We start from the raw sequence: 13,250 nt of genomic DNA, 5'->3' as shown, positions 1-13,250 counted from the left end.
CCCTCTTAGGCACTTAGCAGTCTCTCCCAGCCTTCCTCATATATTTGAAGTAGAACTGGAAGATATTTTTATAAGAACTCAGAATTAAGATATTTTTATAGGAATATTAGCATGTGAAAAGGCACACACGAAAAAGGCCACTATTGGAATTCCAAAAAGGAGGACAATACTTCCTCTTGGCCAGACTTGCCTCTTTCTGTCATCTGAGATACTGCCAGCACCGGTTGGTAAGAGTTGACCTTACAGGCACTGTGGCTCTAGCCGGTCCGAAGGTTTAGTAACAATTCATTCAACAGATGTGCTTGAAAGATGATTTTACAGAGATGTTTAGATCCCAGATCCTATGTGTGGAAATACGTCTGTCTCCTTTGATCCTGTATTCTAGTGGGAGAGATAGGCCATAAACAAAGAAGTAAGTATAAAATATTGCGCCCAGGAAGAGTGGGAAAGAAGGAAGCTTGGCCTTTGAAGAGTGTTTGAATGAGATGTTACTGAATAAGAGATGTGAGGAGAAATCTGTCTGAAGGGAGAGCAAGGCAGGTCCGTGTGTGGAGAAAGAGGTGTTCGGCTTCAGAAAACACCCACTATGGAACCCAGGATTTTGGACTATGGTATTATGTTACATTGCTGACTCTGAGTGGCTTGGACTTTCAATTTTGAAGTCAGAAGTCCTAAAGTCAAGGTGCCTTCTGGGCTGGGTCTCTTCTAGCTGCTCTCCTCCAGTATACAGATGTCATGTGCATTAATTGGTTCATCTTCTCCTGCTCAGCACTGCAAAGCTATCGCACAGCATCTGACAGCTTGTGCCTGGCTCTGCCCCTTCTGGCTTTCTGTATTGAAAACATGAGGGTCACTTTGGACCCCAGAGCAATTCCAGCCACAATTTCTCCATCTTCAGATTTCTCCATCTCACAATTACAAAGCCAGCTCTTCCCTAAAACATGGCGGCTTCACAGGCTCCGGGATGAGGGCCCAGGTGTCTTGAGTGGGTGGGGTCCTGTTTTGATGAGCACCTGGGGTTTGTAACAGTCACTGTTTTTAGAATTACTAAGGAGCTCTAAATAGTCTTGACATTCAACCTGTGCCAGTAGCTTTCAGGAGGTGATACCCCGGTAACAACCTGCCCCCAGGTCATCCCGCCATGCTGCTGCCAGCTTTCAGAACCACTGGCTTCCTTTTCAGTTGGCAGTCTCAATTCCTCTTTCTGCCTCCATGTTGGTTCTCCATGACTGAGCACAGACGGAGGCATCCTCCATGCAGAGTGCTTGCAATATACCTAGAGACCGTCCCTGCAGCAGCAGGAGACCAGCCGTTGTAAGAGGGCCATCTCTCAGCACCCGTAGCGTGATTATGCAGAACATTACAGTAAAAGGGAAAGAAAAAAGTGAGTTGTTGCAAAAGCCAGCTTCTCCTTCCAAGGGGACCGCTGCTGCTTCTCTATTCCATTCATGTAACTCAGGATCCCAGGAGTGCTGGAGAGGAGAGATGGGACTCCATCCATGCTTCTCAATCTGCTCCTTTTCCTAAATAAACCTGAACCCTAAATTTATATTGACTTTCTAAAAGTGTCTCCGTCTGCATCTCTGCTTCCACCCTTACTTCCTACATGAAAACCAGCTCTATTTATCCCCAAACTCGCATTTCTCTTTGTCATTCCTCTCCCTGAAAATGTTCCAGGTCACAGGACCCTGTGGCCTTGTAGAACCAGGGGCATCTGACTTTTCTGTCAGATGGGTCTTAGCCTCAATGGTCTGTAACTATTTTTAATTCCTTTACATAAAATCCACTTAGTCACCTCATAATATTCTTGAAACAGACACCAACAGTGTCATTAAAGAAATCTTATTAGGTAAGTGTCTTGTATTTTGTAAGCATAAGATAATACTTCTTGGTGATTAAAAAGTGCCTCTCTTGGCCTACATGAGCCATGAATTCTTTGAAGAAAGTTTCCTTGAAAGATGTAAAATTGAGTTAAGTTACTACCAGCCGCACGAGACACCGCCATCTTGAGCTCTGTCTGTCTTAGGCCAGCTTCTCTGAGGTCAGGGTTTGTCACTGGTAAAACACATAAGACCATTCATTATACTCACATTGCCCCTGGGTGCCCTCCTCCTGCCACCCTGACATGCCAGTGTGGGAATGTCGGTCCTCCAAAACCACGGTGAGTCTGTCGTGTCTTTCTGCCCTCAGCAGCTGACACGGAGGATCCCTTGGGAAGGCAAAACTGGAAGAAGAATACCTTGTCTTGTCATTGCTCAGTTTGCTGTCAGGGTGTGAGCGACAGGAAGCTTGGAAACTGAAGTACAGCCTGCAGTCGGAGCTCTCTGTATAGTTTGGTATAGTTTTCACCAACGTAGCCTTCCTGAATCATAACCAGGCATGTTCCTACTGCAGGTATCTAACTGTCTTCCAGAAGCCTTTTACCTGGCATTTATCAGCTCCGTTTCCAAAGGCCAGCACGTGAAGGGCGTCCTAGAATACTTTGAAAATGAAGCTGAGGGATCCGTTGCCTTCTAGGTTCATGACCTTGAACTCTTTGCTGCATCTGATGCTGAGTTTGGTGAATACAGCCACTTGCATATGCAGCGGACCTGTGCAGCCATACATGTTGAGGACAGTGTCACCATCTTCTCTTTCTACCTTGTTCTCTGTATATCTACTTCTGGATCTGACGTTTTCACTGATGATATTAGCAAAGTGGAAACCAGTGCTTCAGTCTCCCTTCTGAGAACTGGAGAATTGTAATGACTTTGCAGACCAGCTGAGCTAGTTTTCTTGTCCCATAACCAGGGGCCGCGTGTTGGCAGTAGCCTAGCACTTTCAGGCACAGGAAGGCTGGTTATGTTCAAGGCCATGGTGGGGCACCATGGGATAATTCCAGTCAGAACGTTGATGCTCCTGCAAATCGCAAGCACTGAGGACAATGGTTAAATCTTCCTACTAGAGTACTATGTACTGCGATCAGTCTCTCCGCGAAGACCTTACGTGTTTCAGCAGCATGCATACCCGCCCTTCTCATATATGATGAGTTGTTTGCTCGTTGAACACGCAATCAGGCCCCTGTGATTTGAGTAAGCTCAGTGTTCAGGAGTCTGTTACATGTAATAGTGTAACTAGTTAGTAAGATTAGCAATGAAATCTAAACAACTCCAACTGGTTTATTCCAGCCACTTTCACTCTATTTAGAGTCAACTTGGGGTAGCCCTTTGCCGGGGAGTTGGAAGGAGTCACAAGCCCTTGAGTGCCGAGGGCTCACATGACAGCTGCCTGTAGACATGGCCTCCCCTTGATCTGCTCTGATTGTAGCTGGTCAACAATGCCACTATTAACGTTTCTTTTAAATCACTTGATGATTCATGCTATTAGTTTACAGTTAAGAACTACGGGTCTGGGAGAAGCTTTCTGATGGGCTTGGTGAGTTTACAGCTAAACACAAGAAAATGTCTCCCTGATTGTGAGGTTTTGTTTCTGTTCTTTTTTCTTTTTTCCTTCTGTTTTTCTTTCTTTCTTTTCTATTGTTTTGTCTCCTTGAGGGTGGAGATTCATGTGGGAAGTCTGAAGTCTGCAATATAAGTAAATATAAGTAAGAGCTTGCACTCAGCCAGTGTCTAGCCTGAGCTGAGGACTCTGTTGGTTCTCTTTCCAAAAGCCTTAAGAGGCAGATGTCTCTCAGTTTAAAGATGAGTAAACTGAGCAAGAGAAAGTCTAACACAAATGGCAGAATCATTCTTCGTGGATGAGAAACAGATCATTTGGAAATGTAAAAGTCTGTGCTGTGTGTGACAGTAGCGAAGGCCTCCCTCGGTGGGTATTTCTGCCTCTTGTCGCACTGGTCTAGAATGAAAAAGGAAGGGTGCAAACACTCTTTTTGTCTTGAAGAAGAACAACAACCAAAAAATAAATCTGTCCTTTCAGGCTCCGATCAAGCCGTATATACCATGAGACAGCCGATTGTTTTTTTACATTAGACGTTTTAGTTCAGTTCCATTTCTATGTAAAACTTTTCTGTGAGAGGAGAAAGAGCAGCCGGCCCCTTTCTCCAAAAAGGTTTGCCATGTATTTTAAGCTCAGATGATATTCTGAATCCTACTGAAACAAAGATAATGCTCAATTCTCGTCCCTTTATCTAAGCCTGGTTTCATTTAGCCTTTCTTGCCAAATCAAAGCACAGGGGTCTCTTTCTGCCTTTAAATATTCTAAGGAATAAATAACTGTGAACTCACGTTTAAATAATGTGTAGGCTTATGCAGCTAGAACTGAAACTTTTAAAAATAATCCTTTTGTGATTTGCTACCTCACAGTGTTACTGTTAGAACCAAATGCCAGAATGGGTTAAATGTTTCTCAAGTCACAGATGATAAAATGTTTGTAGTTCTTAAGTTTTGAACAAATATTCAACTTTCTGTCAGTTTCTCTGAGGACTGCATTCAAGCGTATTGCTATGTCTCACAGTAATCTCACTGTTAATGCAATGCAAACTTGTTAGAGTGGAGAACATGTATTTATTTTATCATATATATATATATTTTTTTTTTGATGGGGAAAATTTTAGTGCTTTTTTTTCTTTTAAACTGCCCACAGTATTTGCTATTCACAGATGTTCTGTTTTGAATAAGGTCTCTCAAAGTGTAAAACTAGATGGATACTTTTCTTCCTTTTAGAATGGAATGGACTTGCATTATGCAGTGTTCTTAGGTGAATTTTCTTGTTTAAGAAGCCAGAATACAAGAGAGTGCTATATTAGTGTATTATTCTTACAGCAAACAAGCCCTGTTCTGTCGCTACCTGCTTGGCCATTGTTTCTGATTGTGTGTGCTGTGCAGTGGTGTTTGGATGGCGTCCTGCTCTCCGCCAGCACAAAAAGGCATTTCTGTTACAATGGCCCCTAACCACACAATGACGGCATTAAGGATTTATGTGGAGGTTTCATTATTTTCTCCTCTTTTGTTCCTTCCAGGATGTCTTCCAAGCGACCAGGCTCTCCGTATGGGGAGACAGATGGAGAGGTAGCCATGGTGACAAGCAGACAGAAAGTGGAAGAGGAGGAGAGTGAGAGGCTTCCAGCCTTTCACCTTCCCTTACATGTGAGTTTTCCCAACAAGCCTCACTCTGAGGAATTTCAGCCAGTTTCTCTGCTGACTCAAGAGACTTGTGGTCCTAGGACCCCCACTGCTCAGCACAACACAATGGTAGGTTTCTCACGGTCTCCCTGTCCGACAGTCTAGCCCTCTGGTAGCTTGGCTTCAGTCTTTCGCTTGAAATGATCATGTGCTTAAGAACCACACAGAAGATTCACTTGAGGCACCATAGAATTCCTTCAAGTAAATTGACTCTACAAGGGAACATAAGCAGTGAAGATTAGTTCTTTGTTTTCTTTTCGAGACACCTGCTTCTGGAATATAATAAGGGGGAAATCTATACAAAGTGTAATGAATATGTTAAGATGACATGGCAAAAATCAGCCAGAATCAAAGTTGGCTTCTTCCTGATGAAGAGGCAAATTCATCACTGTTAGGCCTCATGGGTCAAACAGTCTTCAATTATCTATGACCTTATGACCAGATTTTCCCTCCAAGAATTTTAGATAATGCAACATACTTACATGCTTACAGACATGTGTGCTTGTGTATGTACATGTGTGCATACATGCATACATGCCTGCGTGTGTGTGTATAGAGGAGGACTAAGCCTTTCTTACTGCCACAATAATTAATAATCTTCACATCTAGTGAACTAATATTAGTAATTCTCTTTTGTATTTGAGGAAATCGAGGCAAGATCAAATTAAAAGACGTTCCAGGTAACAGAACCAGGATTTACAAAGTCAGGCGGACTTTAGGATCTGTGGTCCTGACTTTTCTTCACAAGAAGTCAGGCATAGTTTCCGTCTTCTTGTCTGTCATTCGGCAAGCTTGGTCATTTGCTCTGCAGTCCCTCCCTCTTTCCCTCCTGGTCACTTAGCATTGTACAGTTCTGTATTTTCCTCTCAAATAGGAGGAGAGAGCAGGTGGGTAGGAAACACATAGGCCAGCATGGTGATGAGTCAGACTCTCCGTCTGCTATTGTGTCTCTTTGATGTGTTATGTGCTTAATATTTTGACCACTGCCTGCTCTCAGACATGACCAAACTAAGTGTGTTTCTTGGATGGATTTTCCATGTGACAGTGACACACATATATAAGTCTGCAGGGCTGAATATAAATAGTGATGGTCAAAGAACAGTGCCAAGATAGCGATAAGATAATTTTAAGCATACTCAAAGATGAATGAGCCTGAGAGAGGCAGAATATATAACAAAAAATGATGACTTTAGGGACAGTATGAAGTTCTGATCTGTCATTTATGGGTCTCCTAGAAACAGACAGGGGATTCTTTTTATGGAAGAATGTCACAGGTAGGTGGGATGGCTCGGCACGCAGGGATGCTGGGCACACAGGCTTCACAACGGTAGCTGCATGTGTGTAACTCATCTCTACAGAGTTGTCCTCAGACCTCTGCACACACGCCTTGGTGCACATGTGGCCATGCTTATACACATGGGCAATACTAGATAAAATACTAGATAATAGCAATAAAACTAGATAAAAACATAAAATAGTGGATCTGAGTAGTCCTATGATTTCCAGGGAATTCTTCAGGAGATCTGAGACCCAAAGTGGTTGAGACCCATTATGGTATAAGTTATTGGGGTTTGTAAGCAAACGACCAATTCCAAATTAACATTAATAAACGACATCGACATTTGCACCTTCTTGTATTCATGAGTGGTTTCTCAGTTTGTTTCCACCTGAGATATTCCTTGCCTTCATTGGCTTATCATGGACACTTGAACATATCATGACCCTAACATCTCAGACCTGCTAGGTCATCCTACCACCTTCATAGGAGAAAGGACTAGATTGTCCTCCTCATGGTTAAATGTGTGTGCCATGTTGCTTCTGGGATTTTGCCCAAACTTTTCACCTGAGGAGCTTGTCTCATACAAAACATCCCATGTTGGGACTGGGTTTCTCCTGCAGTCCACATGGACTGGTGATTCGGCTGTGCCCAGCTTCATCCTGAACATCTTCAATGGCAGTTTTATACCTCCCCCTGGGATAAATTTCTGATTTTTGAGTTTAATCTTTATGGTAAATATGCTTTTCCCATGGGAGTGGGTAAAAGATCACCACATCTTAGAAGTGGCCACTTAATTCTTGGACAGTGGAGAACACCTTGTCCCTTCATCCATGGCACTGAGCCTTTTCTCACACTCCACATTATGATCTGTGCATTTAGATGTTTGTCTCTATACACTGTGCATAGTATATCTTACTGATACACACACACACACACACACACACACACACACACAATTCCTGGAATAAAGCATGAAATGATACTCAGTTTATGATGATTCAATTAATACTTGAGATGATATGGCTCAATAAATCCTAAGTATTTGGGGATAAAGTTGCCAAACATGTCAATTCCTGGAGACTATCTCCTAGAAACTCCAGAGCTATAGTGATACCTACTACTGTGCTGTCTGGAAAGGATCAGGGTGCAGTGAGGTCTCACAGGGAGACCTATTATAAACACTTATCAAAATGGCTGGATGTATTTACATCATTATTACTCAACATGAATAATTTCTTTTTTGTAATAGACTATTGTCCTATTCACACAATAGAGTTTTATGTTTCATAAGGAAATATAGTCTCTACATTTTTACTCAGTATCTTTGTAAAGGGAGAAAGCTTGATAATCTTTGTGTGTTGGAGTGCTTCCTGAAAGGCTGCCTGACAGAATCAGGGGGAGACTTTCCATATAAAACTTCAGTCCAGAGATATTTCCTGTCATGAGAACTTTACACACTTGGTGTTCATCACCAAATAAAAATGAGAACTTTGGAGTCCAGCTATGAAAGTGTAAAGGCCTAAGTAAGAGCCAGATATGGATGTAGACCTTTCTGAACTCCTGTTGATTTTCTCAGTATTTGGGGAATTAAACTAAATGTCTAACTAAGAGAAAGTCTGGGGTAGGATAGCTGTAGCCAGGACAAATGCTGCAAATGATTGCTGGGAGGAATGCAGTTGTAAGCTTGTTATAGACACATGGCAGTGGAAGACTGTCAGATCCTTGCGGGATTTGGGCATGGTGGGTAAAGTGATAGCACATGGGAGTGCTACTGTTTTCTTCAAAGAAGCCCTCATAATGTTGCCAGACAGCTAACTGCAGAGCCTGACTCCCTGATCACCTCCAACAAACAGTGTGGTTCTGCCATGACTGGAAAGACCATCCTGACCTTTAACCTATAGATAATAAAAGTCCTCCTCTATCTTTTGTTGGCTTTTTTGTTTGTTTGTTTACTTGCTTGTTTTTTTTAATTTTATATGTGTCCTTTGTGTAGGAATGATTAAATGTTTGTGTGTAAAGCTATGTTCTGGTGTACATAAAAATATGTTTACATGAACATCTAGAGGCCAAAGTTCAACATTGGTGTCTTTCTTGGGCATTTTCTGCCCTATTTTTGTCTAATTTATTTTTTATTTTTTACAACTTATTCCCTTTGTATCCCAGCTGTAGCCCTCCCTCGTTCCCTCCCAATCCCACCCTCCCTTCCACATCTCCTTCCATGCCCCTCCCCAAGTCGACTGATAGGGAAGGTCCTCCTCCCCTTCCATCTGACCCTAGCTTGTCAGGTCTCATCAGGACTGTCTGCATCCTCTGTGGCCTGGCAAGGCTGCCCCCAGCTCAGGGGGAGGTGATCAAAGAGCCAGCCACTGAGTTCGTGTCAGAGACAGTCTCTGTTCCCCTTCCTAGGGAGCGCATTTGAAGACTGAGCTGCCATGGGCTATGTCTGTGCCAGGGTTCTAGGTTATTTCCATGCATGGTCCTTGGTTGGAGTATCAGTATCAGGCTTTGCAAAGAACCCTGTGCCCAGATTTTTTGGTTCTGTTGCTCTCTGTATGGAGCTTCAGTTCTCTCCAGGTCTTTCTATTTCCCCCTTAATTTCATAAGATTCCCTGCAGTCTGACAAAGTTTGACTATGAGTCTCAGCATCTGCTTTAATACACTGCTGGGTAGAGTCTTTCAGAGGCCCTCTGTGGTAGGCTCCTGTCTTGTTCCTTGTTTTCACCCTCTTCCAATGTCTATCCCTTTTGCCATTTTGAATGAGGATTGAGTATGTTACCCAGGGTCCTCCTTCTTGCTTAGCTCTGCCCTACTTTTGAGGCAGGGTCTCTGTGTATGTGGTGCTCACTGGTCTTGGCTGGCCTATCTGGCCATCGATCCCTGCGATCCTCCTGTCTTCACCTCCCCAGTGCTAAGATCCCAAACACGCACTGCCATTCATGGTTCTGACATGTGAGCTCGGCTCCAAGCCTCTGCCTGTGCAGATCAAGCCTCTGTAGATCAAGCCATCAGCTCAGCCCATGGGTTTTGTCTTGTTTTGCCTACTTCTTTACAGTGGGCTGGTTGTTGCCTCAGCATTTCAGAAACAAATGAGTAGTTCTGTGATTCAGGCTGACCTTAAGAGCAGTTCTGCCATGGACAGGCTGAATGAAAGATCTCCAGCAGGTGATCTCATGCTAGTCAGCACAGGGTGTGTGGTGTCAGAGGGACGGGCGCCGCTCGGAGGGGCTGAAGAGCCTCTGGTGCTCATTTTCTGTCTGGTTGCCCGCCGCATCTGTTGGCGACCTCCCAGCTCCAGAGCAAATGTGATGTGAAATGAAAGCCACCACCACCCGTGGATCCAGAATAATCTGTTGTCTATTTTCCTTTAAAGCCTATTCTGCTCTTTTGAGCTTTCTTTTGATTCCTTAAGCCACTTTTGTTTCGAAGGAACAATATGTTATTTTCAACATGAAGTTGTCGGAGTGCCTTGCTCTCTGTGTAACTGAATCTTATCAAAAAGAAATAAGTGCAGATACTTCTTGTTTTGCATTGTTTAGGGTCCAGCCAATGATCTTGGGCATTCTAAATAAGAGCGGTGCCAATGAGCTGCGCCCTTTAATGACACAGACTCGTAGGTGCCATATTGCCTCTGACTGTGGCACAAGCCATCTTTCATCTGTCAGCCTTCTGAGTCACTGGGACTAAAGTTAAATCCCACGATCCCGGGCTATGTGTACTGTATGTGTGTGTACGTATGCACAAACACATGTATCCTATATTTGTGAAATGTTTTATTATCTCATTGCCAGTTGATATGTAGGGTATTTTTCTGGAAATACTCAGAATTCTGGGTCTCCATGGTCATCCTGTGCACCCGTGGTGTATGTTGGAGTTGGTGTGCTTCAACACTGTGGACGCAGAGCAGGCAGGAAACAATTAGTGCGAGTCCACTCCTGCCTCACGTCTATCCAAGAAATAAAATAAGGTGCATTTTCAAGTTAACTGTTCATAAAAGACAGAGTTTGGGGCTCTTGAGGATAACATAGCAGGGCTCCAGTATAGGAAAGCCAGCCTTAATCACTGAAATACACACTCATCCTATGCACTGGTTCACAGCGTCCAGGTGGGCCCGGGCTCACAGTCAGCACTTAGATTTCTCTTCCACACGAGATTGTCCTTAACGGTTATCTAGTAGCTGTGACTTTAGAGGCCTGTTATGTGAATTTTTGCTTTCAATAGAAGAATAAATTATACATTCTTGATATCTAGGATAGTGCTACCTCTGTGATATTATTCAAAAACTTTAAGGATGAGAGAAGAATGTGTGTGTCATTCAAAAATAAACCACGGGGTGAAAATTTCACTGTGAGGTGGGGAAGATCACTCTTCTCAGCCGATGCTTTCTGTAAGCTCTTCAATGTCTGGTAGTTTTGTATGTCAAACTTAGCACTATGCTATTGTGGCAAGCCCTGCATTGTTAAGCCAGGGTGGTCCTTGCGCTAGTTATAATAATGAGACTTTCACTGTTGAGGGAGAGCCCTAGCCTATACTCTAGACAAAAGTGTAATTAGTTTTGAATGTTGGGGACGTGGGACACCCTCAGTTTAATAGCACGGAGAATAGATTCAGCAAGATTCAGATAGAGTAAGCTCCCAGGCCATATGTGCTGGTGGTAGTGTAAAATTATGATCGCAGGCAGTATCATTCCACAGGGAGAACGATTTCACGGGTTTATCTCTAACCTGTTGTAGCTAGAAGAGATAGGCTTCTTATCTGAACAAGGCCAATTCAATTGCAGCAAGGTAAGATGCTGACAAGTTTGCATTTGTTTTTTTTTTTTTTTTTATGGTAAATTGATGTTTATCATACAATGAAATTACATGGTTACAAGCATCACCCTGTAAACTTTGTCACAAAATACCCCCTGATGCTATTTATCTAGACACAATTCCAGACTTGTGTTTGAATGGAAGTTCAATTTTTCTGTGTGTATTGTGCTGGGAAATTATCCCGGGGCTATCAGGGATGGAGACAGTGAAACACAGTCAGCTAGGGCTACAGAAGCTGCTGGAGAAATTGGGCAGTAGATCATCCTGTCCTGTGCCCATGCCATTCGGACCAGCTCCGTGCGAGGAGGGGTTGGCCCCTGTTAAGTCACAGAAGTGCTGATTTGGACCGTGGAGATGGCTTCGTAAGTGACATACCAGCCTTGCAAGTGTAAAGGCCTCTGTTCAGATCCCCAGCGCAAAAGCTGGGCACACCGGTGTGTGCCTGTAACCCCAGAGCTGGGAGACAGACACAGGACGGTCCTAGGGCCTGCTGGTCAGACAGCCTAGCTTAAACGTTACTCTCCCACTTCAGTGAGCCACTGTGGGAAAGTAAGGCAGACATTAACAAGAAGCTACGACTTTCTACATGAGGCTATATGTTTGGAATCAAGCTTGAGTGACCACCATAATATAATAAACAGAGTTAACTTAAAGGTGGGAACTCTTGTGAGAAGGAGACGATTCCCTGTTGAAAGGGGAGTGAGATTTGGGGGGATTCAACTAGTTTAATCTGAGTTTTGTTTCCACATGATACAAGGCACCCAAAATGTTTGAAGCACCAATGCACACACACACTTTTAACTTCCATTGTTGCAAGCTCCTCACACTAGCATTTGGTTTTGTCCTCCATTTAAACACTTTACCCCAGCGGAGATAGCTCAGAGCAGAACAAGTCTGGGGAAAAAAAAAAAAAAAAAAAAGAAAGAAAAAAAAGGAACAGTCACAAGTGTGCTGTAAAGTTTTTAGCATAAGTAATGGGGAAGCTGCAGGATAAACACATATCTGATCTGTTGGGGCTCAGCATTTGCTTGGTGTATGGGGTGACCATCTCTGCTGCACAGAACAGGGCCTCTGTGGCTGAGACACTCCGCTGCAGTGAGAACTCTAAGGATCAAGACTTGTACCATGCTTGGTGGTGGTCCTGGCTGTGTCACTTCTTAGTCAGAGTCTGACTTTGACAAAGAAAGGAGATCATCTGTGCTCGGTTCCAACAAGTAATGACAGGTTTGTGTGCAAACTAGTTTGTGCTGGAGACATTTAACTTTGTGCTCTTCATTTCCTCCTTGCTTTCTTTCCTCTCCCACTTCTCTCCCCTTCTCTTCGAAATGTACTAATGGCCAAGGTTGGGCACAAGCTTCTGTCAATCCTCCTGCCTCAGCTGCCCAAGCACTGGGATTACAGGTGTGGGCTATCATGTCTATTCAGAAGATCTTTCCTAACAAACCACCTTGTGGGGCTCAATAGTTTCGTGATCAGAAAGACAGATGAAGGGGAACCCACAGCAGAGTGCTCTGATACCTGCTTCTGCTTCTTCACAGACCTGGGGTTTTGGAGAATTGCCGGTCTCTGCTGTGGCCAGCTTCCATTCCTCTTACTCTATGTGATGGTTAAAGAACAGTGGTCTTGCTCATGAGGCGTTCGGTGGCCTCTGCATAACACAGGCACGTACTGAGTTCCCCACAGAGCAGCACAGGCCATTCACTCAAATGGTTTGCGGTCTTTGTACATCTGTTGGCTGACCCACTGCTGGTAACTTATCTTTAATAGTCTCATTTAGCAGACAAGATCCTGAGACCTTCGTTGGTTCTGAGATTCCCTTTGCAGCTTGTTCTTTGTGACCCCTGGAGACAGGGTGTTCTTCCCGTAGTATTTACAGCTTCCATTTGAAACAATTCCACTGTGGTTTTTTTTTTTTTTTTTTTTTTTTTTTTTACTTTTTCACCCATCTCAGTTTTAGTAATTGGCTGTTCTGTTTTCAGATTTCTAATATTTGAGAATTCATAGGGATGGCTGAAAAGTAAAGGTGGAGAGCAAAAGGTGGGA

The 13,250-nt window shown here is 43.5% G+C and overlaps 1 protein-coding gene across 11 annotated transcripts in view; it reads left to right on the top strand.

Annotated features, from left to right (window-relative positions):
• The window catches only part of Sox5 (SRY-box transcription factor 5), a 915,630-nt gene that overhangs the window by 593,190 nt on the left and 309,190 nt on the right, over positions 1 to 13,250 (top strand). For 8 of the 11 annotated variants that reach the window (XM_060384462.1, XM_060384461.1, XM_060384460.1 and 5 more), the window contains one exon: positions 4,958 to 5,189. In XM_060384462.1, the coding sequence (XP_060240445.1) occupies positions 4,959 to 5,189 (231 nt within the window). In that variant the 5' untranslated portion in view covers position 4,958. The remainder of the gene's footprint in view (positions 1 to 4,957; positions 5,190 to 13,250) is intronic. The other 3 variants (XM_060384465.1, XM_060384468.1, XM_060384466.1) reach the window with 1 other exon arrangement.

Source organism: Meriones unguiculatus, chromosome 5 (assembly GCF_030254825.1).
Source record: "Meriones unguiculatus strain TT.TT164.6M chromosome 5, Bangor_MerUng_6.1, whole genome shotgun sequence".
NCBI classification, from domain to species: Eukaryota; Metazoa; Chordata; class Mammalia; order Rodentia; family Muridae; genus Meriones; species Meriones unguiculatus.
This window is presented reverse-complemented; position numbering and strand designations above follow the sequence as displayed.